Source organism: Oncorhynchus nerka, linkage group LG13 (assembly GCF_034236695.1).
Source record: "Oncorhynchus nerka isolate Pitt River linkage group LG13, Oner_Uvic_2.0, whole genome shotgun sequence".
Lineage (NCBI taxonomy): Eukaryota > Metazoa > Chordata > Actinopteri > Salmoniformes > Salmonidae > Oncorhynchus > Oncorhynchus nerka.
The window spans coordinates 88970826-88989174 of record NC_088408.1 but is presented as its reverse complement, the minus strand read 5'-3'; the positions used below and the strand labels follow the sequence as shown (position 1 = coordinate 88989174).

At 43.4% G+C, this 18349-nt stretch overlaps 1 protein-coding gene across 3 annotated transcripts in view; it reads right to left on the bottom strand.

The window, feature by feature from the left end:
- LOC115140708 (collagen alpha-1(XXVII) chain B-like) overlaps positions 1-18349 on the bottom strand; it is a 122958-nt gene that overhangs the window by 2135 nt on the left and 102474 nt on the right. The window contains exons 29-60 of one of the 3 annotated variants that reach the window (XM_065026811.1): positions 17671-17724; positions 17177-17221; positions 15701-15745; positions 15390-15443; positions 11962-12015; positions 11784-11837; positions 11526-11579; positions 11117-11170; positions 9488-9595; positions 9129-9182; positions 8711-8818; positions 8565-8618; positions 8008-8061; positions 6951-7007; positions 6793-6846; positions 6636-6689; positions 6402-6455; positions 6173-6226; positions 5938-6045; positions 5699-5806; positions 5002-5109; positions 4836-4889; positions 3960-4022; positions 3558-3611; positions 3419-3454; positions 2000-2053; positions 1845-1868; positions 1664-1729; positions 1230-1401; positions 855-964; positions 538-586; positions 230-316 (exon numbers count right to left, since the gene is read on the bottom strand). In XM_065026811.1, the coding sequence (XP_064882883.1) occupies positions 551-586; positions 855-964; positions 1230-1401; positions 1664-1729; positions 1845-1868; positions 2000-2053; positions 3419-3454; positions 3558-3611; positions 3960-4022; positions 4836-4889; positions 5002-5109; positions 5699-5806; positions 5938-6045; positions 6173-6226; positions 6402-6455; positions 6636-6689; positions 6793-6846; positions 6951-7007; positions 8008-8061; positions 8565-8618; positions 8711-8818; positions 9129-9182; positions 9488-9595; positions 11117-11170; positions 11526-11579; positions 11784-11837; positions 11962-12015; positions 15390-15443; positions 15701-15745; positions 17177-17221; positions 17671-17724 (2058 nt within the window). In that variant the 3' untranslated portion in view covers positions 230-316; positions 538-550. Of the gene's footprint in view, positions 1-94; positions 587-854; positions 965-1229; positions 1402-1663; positions 1730-1844; positions 1869-1999; positions 2054-3418; positions 3455-3557; positions 3612-3959; positions 4023-4835; positions 4890-5001; positions 5110-5698; positions 5807-5937; positions 6046-6172; positions 6227-6401; positions 6456-6635; positions 6690-6792; positions 6847-6950; positions 7008-8007; positions 8062-8564; positions 8619-8710; positions 8819-9128; positions 9183-9487; positions 9596-11116; positions 11171-11525; positions 11580-11783; positions 11838-11961; positions 12016-15389; positions 15444-15700; positions 15746-17176; positions 17222-17670; positions 17725-18349 lie in introns of those variants that run through there. The other 2 variants (XM_065026809.1, XM_065026810.1) reach the window with 2 other exon arrangements.

The window sequence follows — 18349 nt, the reverse complement described above, 5'->3', positions numbered from 1 at the left end:
AAAGTGTCATGCACTATTTCATCCACTATTCCACCAGCTGTATGTTCAGTAGGAGAGCAGCCTGTCACATGATCCAGGCTGGAGGTTGACATACCCAGCATTCGTCCTTCACTACGTGGGGCTCCAGGAGCCCTCCAGCCTGGATCATGTCTCCTCCGCTCCAGGCCTTGAAGCGCACCGCGGTGGGGGAGGGCTCCAGGGAGGAGCTGTTGGCCCACACGGGAACGTTCAGGCAGTGGATGGTGATGTGCTGCACTGCCTCAGAGCTCAGTAGATGGAGGAAGTTCATCTGGATACGACCCACCCCCATCTCCAGCTGCAGACACATCAACTACAGTTACAATTTAATCCCTAATCTATTGTGTCAGACAAGACCAGTGGACATGCAAGATTTGGTTCTGGATGCCAGATACAAAACCTGTCTGAAGTAAAAATGTAGGATGTGTCAAAAGAAACAAAAGACAGGAAATTCAAATGAGCTAAATAGTAAGAATGCTGTTCTGTAGTACAGTACGACGGTTGTGTGTGGAAACATACAGATGTAGGTTCTTCATTTGAGCCAGTTTGCTACAGCAGGAAAATAATCCTGCAGCAACAGGAAATGTGAATTATTATGTGGATCCTAATTAATGGGCATTTTTGTAGGGGTTGATACATATTTCGTAAGGGAAAATAAAGTCTGAAATTTCAAAGTGTAAATTGCAAACTTCAAAAGCCTTTTTAAACCTCAAATACACTACGAGTTTCTCTGAAAACCTGACTGAAATATTGGCTTCCGATTATCAGTTGTTTTGACTGGATTGTGGCTTGTTTTGACTGTAAATGGCTGAGTAGTAGTGGAAGTTGATGCTGACCTTGGATACTGTGATGGGTTTCAGACAGGTCTGGCCACCGCTGCTGAAGTTACACGTCACCTCGATGGAGTCAGCAGAGCAGCCGAGGTTTGGGTCGATCCAGTAAGTTCCTTAGGAAAGGAGAACAAACTGAGTGAAAGAGGAGTCTTGATACAGTAGTGTACTTTTAGCAAAGTGGACAAGTATTTAATGCTTTAGGAAGGAATATCACTATAGATGACAATTTATAGCTTAGTTATAGCTTATAACTAATCAGGTCCACATGGTCTAGAAAAACTATTGGACCAAATATACTGTAACTGAAGGATTGAACCCAAAATGTGAATCTCAGGCTACAGTGTCCTGTATCTCAGACGACGTTTGTGCCTTCCTCACCATCATTCATCCTCTGTTCACAGTCTTTGAGGTCTCTGCAGATGCGTGCGGGGTTGTCGTGGGTTCCTAGTGGGTTCTTCAGGCTCTGGATCAAGGTGCTGAGGTAGTGGAGGGTCTTGAATATCTCTGTACCCTGGTGGTCCAACATGGGTAGGTCCATGTCGTGGTAACTCTAGAAATGATAGAGACAAATGGTCACACACTGAGCACCAAATCTTCACAAACAGCCAGCCGCCATTGGAGAGTGATAAATGACAAAATCCTGGCTTGAGAAGCATGAGGGTAACCATACTTTTGTCATGCATTAATGCTAATGGAATATTTGTGTAAGAGTTGGTCATACATACAGTACGGACATACAAGTTCTCTCTGTATTGTACTGGGTACATTGCTTATTTGCCAAGGGACCAATGATGCTTCTCACAGTGACTCACCTCTGACCTCAGCGCAGCATGGGAATCAATAATGAGCTGAAAAGCAGCACCGATAGCCTCCCTTCTCTAGAAGAGAAGACGAAAAGACAAAAGTATGAACTCTGAAACATTCTCCCACATTCACTCCTTACTCCTCTCCATTGCTTCTGAGAAAGTCCAATTGTAAATAGAGGAGACTTACAAATGGCATAGAACCAGGGAGACCCTATAAGACAATGGAAATAGAAGGGGGGGCTTAATGCATGGTCCAGTCATAGTGCAGCATATTAAAAAAATCTGAAAAACGAGTGATACCACGATTGCAAAGTCTTTCCATAAATAACAGAAAAGACTTACTGGGGGTCCGGGTGGTCCACGAGGACCAGGAGGGCCCCTTGGTCCTTGTACCCCCTGTTTGTAAAAAAGCAATAACACTATTGGATTAATACACCCCCCCTAGACCATAATGCTGCAGTTTGACCTCTCAATATAAAGATCCTCTTCATCTAAACTCCTCTGCCAACAGACGGTAAAGCAGCGGCAAGCAGTAAGTCCTTTCTGTCTCAACTTATTCCTAGTTGTCATGGTGAGTGGAACAACAAACAGAAGCACTGAGGGAAATGAAAAGTGCTTTAGGGGTTGAGGCTGAATCTCTTCTAAGTAGTGTGCTCTCCATACTAAGCACCCTATCCTGTCCTGTGATAAGTAGTGTGCTCTCCATACTAAACACCCTATTCTGTCCTGTGATAAGTAGTGTGCTCTCCATACTAAGCACCCTATCTGTCCTGTGATAAGTAGTGTGCTCTCCATACTAACCACCCTATTCTGTCCTGTGATAAGTAGTGTGCTCTCCATACTAAGCACCCTATCCTGTCCTGTGATAAGTAGTGTGCTCTCCATACTAACCACCCTATCCTGTCCTGTGATAAGTAGTGTGCTCTCCATACTAAGCACCCTGTCCTGTGATAAGTAGTGTGCTCTACATACTAAGCACCCTATTCTGTCCTGTGATAAGTAGTGTGCTCTACATACTAAGCACCCTATTCTGTCCTGTGATAAGTAGTGTGCTCTACATACTAAGCACCCTATCCTGTCCTGTGATAAGTAGTGTGCTCTACATACTAACCACCCTATTCTGTCCTGTGATAAGTAGTGTGCTCTACATACTAAGCACCCTATCCTGTCCTGTGATAAGTAGTGTGCTCTACATACTAAGCACCCTATCCTGTCCTGTGATAAGTAGTGTGCTCTACATACTAAGCACCCTATCCTGTCCTGTGATAAGTAGTGTGCTCTCCATACTAAGCACCCTATCCTGTCCTGTGATAATTAGTGTGCTCTACATACTAAGCACCCTATCCTGTCCTGTGATAAGTGGTGTGCTCTACATACTAAGAACCCTGTCCTGTGATAAGTAGTGTGCTCTCCATACTAAGCACTCTATTCTGTCCTGTGATAAGTAGTGTGCTCTACATACTAAGCACCCTATCCTGTCCTGTGATAAGTAGTGTGCTCTCCATATTAAGCACCCTATCCTGTCCTGTGATCACTCTAAGCCTCGGTGTAAGGCAGAGCTGGGTTGAAATACTATTTGAAATCATTTCAAATACTTTGTGTGATTCATTTCCTGTCTTAATGGACCAATAGAATAGTGCCACAACTCTAAACCCCACCCATCTGAAATTCCAGGCAGAAAGGCTAGAGTATATACTCAAAATACTATTTGAACCCAGGCCTGGAATAAGGGATATGATTCATAAAAATAAGGACACGCACCGTATCCCCTCGACTTCCTTTGTCACCTTGGGGACCCTGAGATAGAGAGAGGGGAAGTTACTCCATCGCCCCCCCAAAAAACTGAGTGATAACATGTTCTTTGGCAGATAAGGGGTATGAGATATGATGATGTACATACTGTATTACCACTGGGGCCGATGATACCGACTGGGCCTGTGGCACCAACATTACCCTGGAGAGAGAGAGAGAAAGATAAACATTGTTAGTGAGGCCAGCCGCTATCTGAATTAACAAGGCATATTTTGTCAATATGGTGACCCTCTTTTGCTTAGTTAGTTGAGCAGGGTGTTTGCAACACCATGATAGTGGGTTTTATTTCCCAGGACCACCCGTACGGAAAATGTATGGATAAAAGCGTCTGATTTATGGCATATACTATATGTATTATATATTAATATGCCCCGTTTTTCAGCCTAGGATGAACTATTGACCCAAGTTCCAACCTATAAATAGGCCATGTTACCTGACCAGGAAAAACATAGAGAATTACGTAATAACAATTTTTCGAATCTCCTTTTACCATCAAGCCATGTGGCCCTTTTGGTCCCTGAATGCCGGCTGGGCCCAGATCTCCTGGAGGTCCCTATGAAGATAAAACATATGTGTTGATAAGATACAATGTGTTAATAAGGCAAGTATCACTTCATATAGAAGCTTAGGCCAACTGAGTGCAAGGTTGCACCATATGGGGGCTGTATGTAATATGCACAGTAAGCAACACAGTCAGCAAGAGACACAACACTGCAAGTTTCTTCAGTTAACAGCTCTTTCACTGGAAATTATTATTTGATAGGTCTTGATGATGAGTCAGTAAGCCTACAGTGCATCTGACATCTAATTTGCCAAGTCAGAGAGTCTATCTCCACTTCTGCATAACGCCAAGGCTCAGCAGCCTAACATTCCTCTGTGCGATGTGTGTATACAGTATGTCAAAATGGAACGCTCTAGGAAAAATGTTCAGTAAAGCCTGTAACTTATCGGTTTTCATAGCTGCCCAACACCTGCAGAGCAACATCACTAGAGAGTAATAACGTAACTGAAGTTATGGCGTGTTAAGTGACATTACACGTGGGTGGAGTAAACTTCTTGTGGACCGTGATAGATTTTCTGCCCCAATGCAGCAGTCTTTAATTCGATTTATCCCTTTCAGAGCAAAGACAATAAACGCTACTAAATCGTTTGAGGCTTTAAATTCCTTTAAAGCTTTCCTATTAATCTCCAGCAGATCCCTGATTTCCCGCTGAAAATGGGTTCTGCTTTTTTGCCGGTGTTTTATTAGAACCATATTTTTTGCGGCTTAGAACTTCATTCTTGAGGGTCCACGTTTAAAGCCCTGTGTTATTTGATCATGTGACTCAGGTGTGAGATGAAAATGGGGTGGGGAAATCTAGCATACCTTTGGTCCGAACATTCCGAGAACCCCTGGGTACCCTGATTCACCTGCGTCACCCTGGGGAGAGAAATGGAACCATCTTCATCGTCCTCACCTCCTCATCATCATTATCATGTCCTAGTCATGATGACCAATCAAACGGACTCAGCAATGTTGCTATGTTACTCACGGGCTGTCCTTTGTTCCCCTGGTCACCCTGTTTTCCTGGAATTCCCATTCCACCAATGTGGCCTCTTTTCCCTGAATATCCAGTTTGGCCGGGGAGACCCCTCTCGCCCTGTGACACACACACACAAGGACAGACAACCAATCAGGACCAGTACCGTGTGGAGAAGGTTGATTTCTTTCAACACTCGAGTGGGAAGTTATGATGGAGCAATAGCTCAGGTGCTTATTTCTCGTCCTTCAGACCTTGAACAACATATAGTAGGATGACCATGGTGGTCACAGTTCATCCACCTTGTACAACATATAATAGGATGACCATGGTGGTCACAGTTCATCCACCTTGTACAACATATAATAGGATGACCATGGTGGTCACAGTTCATCCACCTTGTACAACATATAATAGGATGACCATGGTGGTCACAGTTCATCCACCTTGTACAACATATAATAGGATGACCATGGTGGTCACAGTTCATCCACCTTGTACAACATATAATAGGATGACCATGGTGGTCACAGTTCATCCACCTTGTACAACATATAATAGGATGACCATGGTGGTCACAGTTCATCCACCTTGTACAACATATAATAGGATGACCATGGTGGTCACAGTTCATCCACCTTGTACAACATATAATAGGATGACCATGGTGGTCACAGTTCATTGGAGCATGTTCTCTCTTCTCTCTCACCTTGTGTCCGAAGGAGCCCTGATCGCCTGGAAGCCCTGGCACACCCATTTTACCACTGTTACCAGCTTTGCCAATGATACCAAACTCTCCGTCGTCTCCTTGCTCCCCCTAAGGAGTGGACACAAACAATTGAGGATGGTTGAGGCTTAACAGAGAAGACCAATCATACAGTAGCAAAAGACTCTGCTTATTTCAGTCAATGAAAAGAATGCACAGTTATGGTGTCTGTCCTTCCTCACCTTCATTCCTTTGTCACCATCTTTCCCAGGAGGCCCGTCCATTCCAGGTTGGCCCTCAAGGCCCTCTCTTCCCACCACTCCCTTTGGGCCAGGAGGACCCTCAGGACCCTGGAAAAGATAGAGATTAATGCTACATATGAGATGCATTCTAGCACAATCAATCAATTAATCAATCAACCAATCAATCAATCAATGACATGCAGTATTAAAATGAAAATATAAAGATCTCACTCACCGGTGGTCCTTTGGTCCCAGACTCGCCTTGTTTGCCCCGTTTGCCTTTCTGACCCTGGAGTAGATCAGAGAGGTCCAGACCATCAGCTCCAACATGACATCACCACATAGCAAAAGAGCCCCAAATACATTCAAATCGAATTAAAGGGGTACCAATGTGGTTGAAACAGGTGTTGTGAGGTAAAACTGGATACACCAGTTTGGTTGTCGTTGAGGTATTTTGTCCTTACTTGATCTCCTTTGGATCCTTTCAGACCCTGTATTCCCCTTGGTCCAGGATGTCCCTACAATATAAAAAAAGAACGAACGAATGAACGATGAAACAATCAAACAAACGACAAGTTTGACCTTTTTTAATAGGTAGATATTCTAATGTGGTCACTGTCTCAAATTGGATTGGATTTGATTTGATTCAGTGTGAGAGAACACATTTGATCATGTCACAAACAGAACATTTTACTCACAAGTAGTCCAGTTGCTCCGGCTTTGCCTCTCGATCCGTCCACCCCTGGCTGGCCCTAGGAAATAGACATTTGTTAATGTTAGCCGTTTCCATGTATAAAGTATATATTCCAAATGAGACAACATTAACATATACAATACAATCGACGTCCCACTTACTAGGTATCCTGGGTCCCCTGATTCTCCTCTGTCTCCCCTGTCTCCGGTAGGACCCTGGTTTCAGATGGGAACCAAACAGAATGAAGCATATAGATCCCTAGCTATTTTAGCAAAGAAACACCAAAGTACACAGCAGGCGGAGGGCTACATGAACTCACTCTGTCACCTTGTGGACCGGGAGGGCCTTCCACCTTACTGTCCTCTCCCTGTTCACCCTGGAAAACATACAGGGAAAACAGTTTTTTTTTAATTAAACATTTCAATAAAGTTAAATTCATGATATTCCTTCCAGTACAATGGAATATTCCAAGAAATTATAGTTTTTGTTGGTGATGTAATAGGTTGCTTTCAATAAAAAGGGGACCTAGATTGCATGAAATGTTCCAGGGACTTTACAGGGGCCGGTGAATGATGTGGAATGCTTGTAGTATTTCATAGTGCATGAGGATCAGCTAAACACAGGAGGAAACAGTGGAACAGGGATCCAAAATGAAACAATTTATGAGTAGTGGCACAATATTGATCTCATTAGAAAGTAAGTATGGTCAACATGCCGAGTTTACCAGCAAACAGAAAAGAGTACTTCATATCGAAGTCCTATGTATCAAACTGAACCATGATTGATCTGAATAATGATGACAAGGAGTATTCCAATAGCAGTTGAAAGCAGTTTGTGGCCAATGACCTACATTTGATAACATTTCTCCAGAGTTAATGAGAAGTGCCATTGTGCATACCATTGATCAATTATATTTAATCGCTTCTTGTGGGATAATCAGACTGAAATAGCCGTGGAATTCAGTCACTCTCAGCGGCTGGAAACCATGTGATATGGCTAGGACTTTTTCCTGATAGCAATGGCCTATCTCTAGTGCCCAGTAATTGCCTATCTCTAGGGCCCAGAGTTTATCCTGGTCAGGGCATGTGTTCAGGAGAAACTCCTAGCTCTACCAACATGTGATAATGGGATATGTGGGACATACAGTATGTATGCAAACATGACTGTCAGTCGTTTTGGATAAAAAGTGTCTGCTAAATCGCACACATTAACATTAGTTTTCTATATTACATGGATTGACTATAGGACAGAGAGAGAGATGGACAGTGCTAGGGCTGTCACCACTAATCCTCCACAGACCATAAGTCTAGACACACATGTCAAGACACCCACAAAGAGAGAGCTATTAGACACAGACAGGACTGTGGGAAGTGTACCTTTTCACCTTTTGGTCCAGGAGGTCCCAGTGGGCCTTGCCGTCCTGTGTGGCCCTACAATCACGGAGGTGGACAATAGAGACCGTGTTATTCATCACACAGGGCAACAACAATAGCTACCTTCTGGGAGGCATTCAATGGTATGTGTCATTAGGTAAACTATACTCACTGAAGGCAGCAATTTAGATACAGTAGATTTTAGATTTATTTATTTAACTAGGCAAGTTAGTTAAGAACAAATGATTATTTACAATGACGGCCTACACCGGCCAAACACAGACCATGCTGAGCCAAATGTGTGCCGCCCTATTGGACTCCCAATCACAGCCGGTTGTGATACAGTCTAGATTTGAACCAGGTTGTCTGTAGTGACGCCTCTAGCTGAGATGCAGTGCCTTAGACCACTGCGCCACTTGGGAGCCCAATGATAATGTCCTAGGTGGCAATGCTTCATAACTCTTCCTCGATCAATCATCTGGCTATATTTAATTGATATAGAATCATATTGAGTTGATATTGAGTGAAAGATATTGTATGTGGTAAAGGGTACATTTTACCTCGTATCCTGTGATGCCTGTTTCACCTTGCTGGCCCATTCTCCCTGGTGCACCCTGTAAATGTCAGATGTTCAGTCTTTACGACCTAGCACATTAGGAAACCAACAGACAAAAAACTAGGAACAAATCCACAGAGCCTTCCTTACCACTGGTCCAATGGTTCCTCTCGACCCCTTCGGCCCAAGACATCCTGCTTCTCCTTGTTCACCAATTGCCCCAGTCTCTCCCAGGTGACCCATGTGACCTTTGCTGCCCTAGAGAAGGGTCGCAATAGAGCAGGCATGCAAAAATAGCAAGGTTGACTTTCAGTGACTGGCAACTCGTGTGTGGATAGTTTTACAGTGTCAACTCTCCATTTTGAATGTCCACTTTCAACACAGTGGCTCTAGAGGCCATTGATGCCGAATGTTTGTTGAATACAATAACAGATAAGGAGACATCCAACTATCTTTAAAAACCAAGAAAGGTACGGTGAAACAACTAACAGGTTTCAGTGAATAAAACAAATGAGAGTGACAGGTGTAAGGAGGCGTACTTCATGAGGAACTGAGCTGACATACATACCTTCTCTCCTGGTTTTCCTCTGTCACCAAACTTGCCAGGTTTGCCCTCCTGACCCTGGAAGACAGTTACTGGTGTCAGAAGTCAACAGCTGTTTATTTTAACAGCAATAAACCTCTATGACGAAGACAAGGCAATGGTCAAAATGGTCATCCACAGTATTCTCAGTAAAGACAGTTTGCAGGAGACAAAAATGTGTTGGTATCCTTCTGGCCTTGACATGTTGTAGCGTACATGATGCAGAGTAACATTTCATCTAAAACAACAGCAAGTGAAGTGAGAAAGTCAGCAATCTGATTCATGAGAACCTGAGAGTCAAGTACAGGAAATGTAAATATGTTAGATTGAGTTTGGACACTCACCCACACTCCCACTAAGCCAGGAGGTCCGGGAGACCCTTCCTTTCCTTTCAGTCCGGTGTCACCCCTCTCTCCTGTACCCCCCTCCGGTCCCATGTCCCCCTTCTCGCCCTGAGCAGAGAACCAAGAAGACAATTATACCTGATCACACATTTCATGGGTGCAGATGTTGGCGGTAGTGGAAAATATTCCGACAAGGTCTTTGAAGGCCGAAGTGGAGAAGGGTAGGGTCCCTTGTGAACAACAATGTATTTCCATAACAACTCCTGCCAGAAGGAAGAGCTCAAAATAGGCCTGCTGCCTGCTCCCTGCTGCCTGCTCCCTGCTGCCTGCTGCCTGCTGCCTGCTCCCTGCTGCCTGCTCCCTGCTCCCTGCTGCCTGCTCCCTGCTGCCTGATCCCTGCTGCCTGCTGCCTGATCCCTGCTGCCTGCTCCCTGCTGCCTGCTCCCTGCTGCCTGCTGCCTGCTCCCTGCTGCCTGATCCCTGCTGCCTGCTCCCTGCTGCCTGCTCCCTGTTTATTTTCACTCAGCGTCAACAGAATTCAGCTCCAACTCAACGACGGCCAGCATCTTACACAATGCAACACTTGAGTCTGACTAAAAAGAATGACAGTTTAACAGTGTAGTACAGTTCATTAACTCCATATGAACATGGCTTAGATCACATCTGATGACGAGAGAATCACATTCTCTTGTGAATGGCTGTTCAAAACAGTGACAGTTATCCTAAAACACGCTCTTCTCTTCTACTAAGAACTGGCTATGAACCCATAAGAGTCTGAGCCCTGTCTAAGCTATATGGAATTGTTTTAAGAAGGTCATAACAAGGATCCTTTTGCTATTTGATTTAGAATTTTAAGACCCCTTGAAGCATCCCCAAAATATAACAAATAATTATTTGATGAAAGATCATTTTTGGCCTTACTGCTATTAGCCCATACAAATGCACTGAATAACAGATTCACTACATATAACAGTAAATAGTTTGTTCTGAAGTGTCTGTTCTATATCTGAGAGAGATAAGAAAGATCATGAAACATTTGTATATTTGTTTTTTCACATGTATTTAACCCCTTCTTTTTTGGCATGAAAGAGTCTCCAAACAGTATGTACTGTACTTCCATTCACTTTTTCAACTGATACCGGTGGACCTTCTGACGAGTCTTGTGAGGCCTGTCGGTGTCCTAGAGCAAAACCGGCACATACGTTTTCGTGAGAGTCTCACCTTTCCACAGATGGGTCAGATTAGTGGGTTGCCCAAACTGTTCAGACGCTATAGACCATTTTGTGAGAATAACGATTTTCGGGACGTCTCATGGTCTGACAAGCACCGCTCTAGCTCTGTTACCTTTCATCGCAGATGCGGAAGTGCGACATGGGAGGATGCGGTGGATTGAGACGCATCCAATGCAACAAAAAAAACATATCTCTAGCTTAAACTGATGGGGGCGTGGACATCGACCTTCGGGGGTTAAACAGCCATACCCTAACTGGAGATATGTACATATAACTCTAACTGGCAAATCGTCTATTGATGTCAATGAGACAATGACTGTCAACTCTGGTCTTAGACTTTCAACGCAAGTTAGGATTCATCACAATGACTATTGCCTTAGTGTTATTCATCTCTTACCTTGAGTCCATCAGGACCACTTTGTCCAGCATCTCCATCGATCCCCATCTCACCCTGAAGGAGAGGGGGTTAAAGTACCAGTTAATAAAGCCAAACTACCTATGGAACACTGGTCACTTTAATAGTACTGTATATGCTGTATATGCTGTATTCTACGGCATTTTTGGTTAATGCCACTCCGACATTGCTCGTCCTAATATTTATGTATTTCTTAATTCCAATATTTTAGATTTGTGTGTATTGTTAGATATTACTGCACTGTTGGAGCTAGGAACACATGCATTTTGTTACACCCGCAATAACATCTACTAAATATGTGTACGTTACCAATAACATTTGATTCGATTCGATTTGATTTTTTACAAGAATCCCAAACATTGGTAGGAGAAGTGTGCTCTGGGGTACTCACCCTCTGTCCGATGAGGCCCTGCTCTCCGAGTTTTCCTGCTGGTCCGAGGGCACCCTGTCACACAGGTCAATAACAAAATGAACAAATTGACGCTTTCCATTTCAATACACTGTGTGCAACATAAATAGACTGAATTGATTACTGGAAATGTGATTACTGGAAATGTGAATATGCCCCATTAGCTGTTGCCAAGGCAGCTACTCTTCCTGGTGTCCAAACAGTGAGTACCTTGTTGAGTATTAAAGAGTATAATCTTACCTTCTCTCCTGATTCGCCTGGTAGTCCCCACTCCCCAACCTTTCCAGTTGGACCCTGTCAGAGAACAATTACCATTCATAATCAAATTAGGGGGCAAGGCATTGGTCACTGGAGCCTGAACTAAACACATTACACCACGAGAATGGCACACTACGTCATGTAGAATAGTGTAACTCACCTTGACTCCCATCTCTCCCAGTGGACCCATAGTTCCTGGTGGCCCAGTAAGTCCCTATGGTGATAAGACAGAGCCATGGTATGATGTGATGACCGAGAGCACCAAAATACATTGGCCTGCGAAGCCCTTCGTATCCTAGGTAACTACACTGGTAAAACTAAATAAATACAGTGCAGATGAACAGCTAATGTGAGTGAAAAAAGGCAGCAAGAATAGAGTGTGAAAAAGACGTTGAGGATATACATGTGGATGGTGGAGATCATCTGGACTTGAGATGCAGACCCTCTCCTGGTGTCTTAGACCACAGAGCCAAAGCTTCTGTATGTGGTGGAAACTAGCGAATACTCAAATAGAGCTGTTTGCAGGAAGCTCAGAGTAAATCATCTTATCTTGTCCTCTCTCTCTCCGTATTATTTTCTTATATATATATATATATATATATATATATCTCTCTCTCTCTCTCTCTATGTCTCTCTCTGTCTCGCTCTATATATATATATATATCTCTCTCTCTCTCTATGTCTCTCTCTATGTCTCTCTCTGTCTCGCTCTATATATATATATATATATATATATATATGTGTCTCTCTATGTCTCTCTCTCTCTCTCTCTCTATGTGTCTCTCTCTATGTATATATAGGATGAAGCTTCCCTGGGCTGCTCAAACAGAAGCTGCACCATTTCAGCTGTCGGATTGAGGATGTACTGTAGAGACAAGTGCACACTTAAGTCTGTCCAATGCCCCTTGTCACCTCTTCTCTAAGATGTTGGTTGGGTCCAAAAACCCTGATTTCAAGCTTCACAGATCCTAACCATAGGCAGAATGATTACCAGCAGGTGTATGGAGACCTTATGGTAAACAAAGTTAGGAATAGTAATGAAATCAGACAGCTTCCTGGCTTGAAGGTGAATTATCATGCAAAACTGATGTGGCAGTAAGTGTTAAGCTCTATAGGAATTTAAATATAGGAAATAACACCCGTATCTCTGACTGGGCTGGAGACAGTTAAGCCTGGCAGGGTAAAACAACAAGATGGCGCCTACAATGGTCGCCCTTTTGCAAGCTCCCAGCCAACTTTGTAGTCTTTTTTTTGTTGTGTGTTATTTTGTACTTGATTTGATCAGAAAGGTTCTAGTATTATTTCCTATGACCGACAAACACTTCTGGACATCAGATCGGAGATTATTCACCACAAATTCGACTTTCCTGTGTGGAATCCTCTGTCTAGACTACCCAAAGCAGTTATCTTCATCACGGAAGCCCTTTTTCCAAAAAGACCCCGCCAGAGGAGGGGAAGGAGAGCTGGAGTTCTAGTCCAATTAAGGAGAAGGGCAAACCAACCTCCACGCCCTAGTATATTACTAGCTAATGTACGGTCTGTTTTGCTCATGCGGACTGGGATATGTTCCGGGCCTCCTGTGGGAATAGCGTTGACGACTACACTAACTCTCTGGGTGCATAGTGCATAAAGGATGTTGTTCCTACAGTGACGATTAGAACGTACCCAAACCAAAAAACTGCATACATGGCAGCATTCGTGAAAAACTTAAAGCGCAAACCATTGCATTTAACAACAGTAAAGTGACTGGAAACACGGACGAGTATAAACAGAATAAACCACACAGAGCCATTGTAATGGGTTCCCGCAGCTCACGAGGACTGCAGGCTCCCGATCTCTGTAGCCAACATGAGTAGGACCTTCAAGCGTGTTAACCCTCGCAATACTGCCGGCCCGGATGACATCCCAAGCTGTGTCCTCAGAGCATGGGCAGACCAGCTGGCTGAAGTGTTTATGGACATTTTCAATCTCGACTATCCCAGTCTATCATCCCCACTTGCTTAAAAATGGCGAACAATGTTCCTCTACCCAAGCAAGCCAACGTAACTGAACTAAATGACTATCACCCTGTAGCACTCACTTCTCCACCATACCCAATACCGTTGACCCACTATAATGTGCATACCGCCCCAACAGATCCATGGACAGTGCAATTCCCCTTGCACTGCACACCACTCTATCCCACCTGGACAAGAGGATTACCTATGTGAGAATGCTGTTCATTGACTACAGCTCAGCTTCTGAAACCATAGTGTCCTCTAAGCTTGTCACTAAGCTCAGGGCCTTGGGGCTAAACTCCTCCCTGCGCAACTGGATCCTAGATTTCATGACGGGCTGACCCCAGGTGGTGAGGGTAGGCAAACAACACCTCCACCACGCTGATTCTCAACACAGGGGCCCCCATGGAGTGTGTGCTCAGCCCTCTCCTGTGCTCCCTGTTTACTCCCTGTGTGGCCATGCACAACTCCAACTGATTCAATAAGTTTACTGACAACACAACAGTGGTAGGCCTGATCACCAACAACAACGACACAGTGGTGCCAAGACAATAGCCTCTCTCTCAACAAAACGAAGTAGCTTATTGTGGACTACAGGAGACAGAAGAGGGAGCATGTCCCCATCGACAGGCCGCAGTGAATAGGGTCAAAAGCTTCAAGTTCCTCTGCATGCACATCACTGAGGACCTGAAATGGTCTCGCCACAACAGCGCCTCTACAACCTCAGACAGCTGAAGAAATGTGGTATGTCCCCTAAGACCCTCACAAACTTCTACAGATGCACCATTGAGAGCATTCAGTAGGGCTGCATCACCACCTGGTACGGCAACTGCTCCACCCTCAAGCCCAATGCATCACCGGGTCATGCTGCCTGCCCTCCGGGGCATCTATTGCACTCGGTGTCAAGGGAAGGCCAAGAAGATCATCTAGGACCTCAGTCCCCCGAGCCACAGACTGTTCACTTGGCTGACGCCCGACAGACGGAGACAATACAGATCCATCAAAGCCAAGACCGAGAGACTAAAAAACAGATTCAATTACCAGGTAATCAGACAGCCATCAATAGCCATCACAAGCTATCACACACTCACACTGACAACCAACACTGCTGTCCCATGTTGTAGAGACATTGAATCACTGGTCACTTCCCGTTTCACACTGTGTATTTAAATACTGTATCCCCGACATAGCTTATTCTGATATTACTACTACTGTACATTGTATTTTAGTTATAGTGTTTATACACACTGCATATTCATTTATATTCTGGATTCTTGACATACCTCCTAATATATCTACTGCTGTATATAGCATTCCTAGTATATCTTATGTCAATTCCCCCGGTGTACATATGTATAGATCGCATTTTGATGCTGCTACAGGGCTATTTTGGATGTGGATTGGATTTGCCGCCTTTTTTTTATTTGTTTTGAAAAATATTTTAATTGTTTGAGATTTGACTGCATTGATAGAAGGTACGTTTTTCAATGCACCACTATAACACCTGCTAAACTGTGTATGCGACCAATAAACTTTGATTTGATTTGGGAGATGATGCCTCAGAGTTACATTTAGAGGTAAAATAACTTACCGGCTCTCCTGCTATTCCTTTGGCACCTGGAGCTCCTGAGGGTCCTTTGCGACCCTGGAATATTACAAACCCATTGTAAGGAATGGAGATCGTTTAGTGCAAGTCCATTTTCTACTATATCCAGTACATTCCATCCCTAGGCTAGTTGGTTTCGTTACACCAATACATTACTCTTACATTCATATATAAGTGTAATGTCCAACATGCTACACACAAGCCTCTCTTTTCCAATTGCTAATGGTTTCCCCCAACAGGTGTCCACCCTAGTCATGACTAACCTAAAACAGCACTCTGTTAGCCCAATCACTTACTGGAAATCCTTTAGGCCCAGCTTCCCCAGGCTCCCCAATCTTTCCCTGGAGCAAAATAACACAGAAAGAACAAGGGTTTTAAATAATAAACACATAATATGATAATTTAGCAGAAATATTATGGTCATTTAGCACTGCAGACACATTTATGTAAAGTGACACATGGTTGACATTAATATTCAATGTGAATGTCCCATGCTGGAATCAAATCGACAGCTTTAACATTGAATCTTACCAGCATTGTACTCTAACTAAATGAGCCATTGGAACCGCTGATGTAAATGTATTTACAAGTTGAATGTAGTATGAATGGGACTAGCGTGTTTGTCAATATGCATACTACCGTGCTCCATACTCACGCTCCGAGTGCATTCTCTGAGGACATTCTCTTGGGTACATACTTGTGAGAACGAGAGTGTGGATAACGCATAAAAAACATTTGAGCAGCACTCCCCCTACTGTATTACCTCACGCTACACCTCCCCATTCACTGTACCTCTTCCAGCCAGGACAATGGCAACAATAGAGACCAAACAAGATACGAACAAAGCAAATGTTCTACTTCATAACTATTAGTCAGCTACATAATCGTAATAATTCAGCAATCAGATAGTTTAACAAGCAAATATGACATAAAACAAATGATATGCAAAGTAGATGTCAATTCTACGTGGGTAGCTAGCTGCCAAATAACCAACAGTAGTAGCTAGCCAGTTAATGTTAGGCCTATTTACTTACTATGGGCTCGCGATCTAAACATGCCGATATTAATACATTATGGCGCAGCGGTCGAAGGCATTGCATCTCAGTGCTAGAGGTGTCCCTACAGACACCCTGGTTCAAATCCAAGCTGTATCACAACCAGCCGTGATTGGGAGTCGCCAAGGGCGGTGCGCAATTGGCCCAGTGTTATCCGGGTTTGGCCACTGTAGGCCGTCATTGTAAATACACATTTCTTCTTATTAACTGACTTGCCTAGTTAAATAAAATAACATAAATAAATGAACGTATTAAGATAAAATATTGTAGTTAGGTAACATGTGAATGGGAAACATTTAATTCCAAAGTCTGAGCTTATTTTCTCTTGCTTCAACTCAATTAACATGGTTTTACGCGGTTGCGGCATATTTAGGTGCATACTTTCCGTTGAGGCTCGCATCGATATGCTAATGGAGTAAGCATCCGGGAAGTTCCCTCTGTGCTCCGTTTGGCATACTTTGATTTGGATCTCCTACACTCCCATGCTCCAATTTGGTGCACGTGGAAGGAAGTAGGTAGTATGCATTTTGAGAAACACCCATAGGCTCATCGTACTATATTCATTACCAAGCATGGCAAAGTAGTCATGTGAGGTAGGAAAGCATATACCCAAAGGTCCATGGGTTGGACACGGCCAATAACTGGGCAGAGTGGGAGGGTATGAGCAAAAACTGTTATTAAAAACGTAACGGTCTTAAAACTGCTCATACTACATACCATCTCCCCTGGGAAGCCTAGTTTTCCTGGTGGACCATCGGGACCCTGTAGAAAAACAAGTTTGGCAATGTCACTTCTGGTCTTACTAACACAGACATCCCCCACACACACAATACCCAAGAACTCTTGTCTTTAAGAATGCCACAAACAGTTTACAATCATTTTAATTAAAAGTTTCCCAAAGTTGGCAAAGAAAATATCCCTAAAAGAAGATCATGTCCCAGAAAGTGTCCTTCAGATGTTGAAAATAATGAAAGCAATAAAAGACTTGTGAACAAAGCCACATTTAAAAGTATTATATGGACATATTTAAGTACCAAATTAAGGCACAAACAGATGCCGCATTGCAGTATCCATGTTTTCCATTGGCTGTGGTTGGTGTGTTCATTGGGGAATGAAGTCATAGTGTTAGTGTAAGTCATAGTGTAACTGAGGAGGTCAATGCAGCAGAACAACCAATAGTGTGACCTCTGAACTTTTAACCCCATCCTCACCTTTCCTCCAACTGACCCCTTCTCCCCAGCTGGACCATCAGGACCCCTTGGACCCTGAAGGAGAGAGCGAGAGAGAGAGAAAGAGTGAGAGAGAGTGATATATATATATATATATATATATATATATATATATATATATATATATATATGAGAGAGAGAGAGAGAAAGAGTGAGAGAGAGTGATATATATATATATATATATATGAGAGAGAGAGAGAGTGATATATATATATGAGAGAGAGAGAGAGAGATAGAAAGTCAGGAGAGAGAGAGAGAGAGAGGGAGAGAGAGAGAGAGTTATATATATATGAGAGAGAGAGAGAGAGACAGGAGAGAGAGAGAGAGAGAGAGAGAGGGAGAGAAAGAGATAGCGAGAGAAAGAGTGAGAGAGAGAGTGATATATATATATATATGAGAGAGAGAGAGAGAGAGATAGAAAGTCAGGAGAGAGGGAGAGGGAGAGAGAGAAAGTGATATATATATATGAGAGAGAGAGTTATATATATATATATGAGAGAGAGAGAGAGAGAGAAAGAGTGAGAGAGAGAGTGATATATATATGAGAGAGAGTTATATATATATGAGAGAGAGAGTGAGAGAGAGATAGAAAGTCAGGAGAGAGAGAGAGAGAGTCTAACATAAACGTTTAAATGTTCCCATTATACTGCAATTGTGTTAA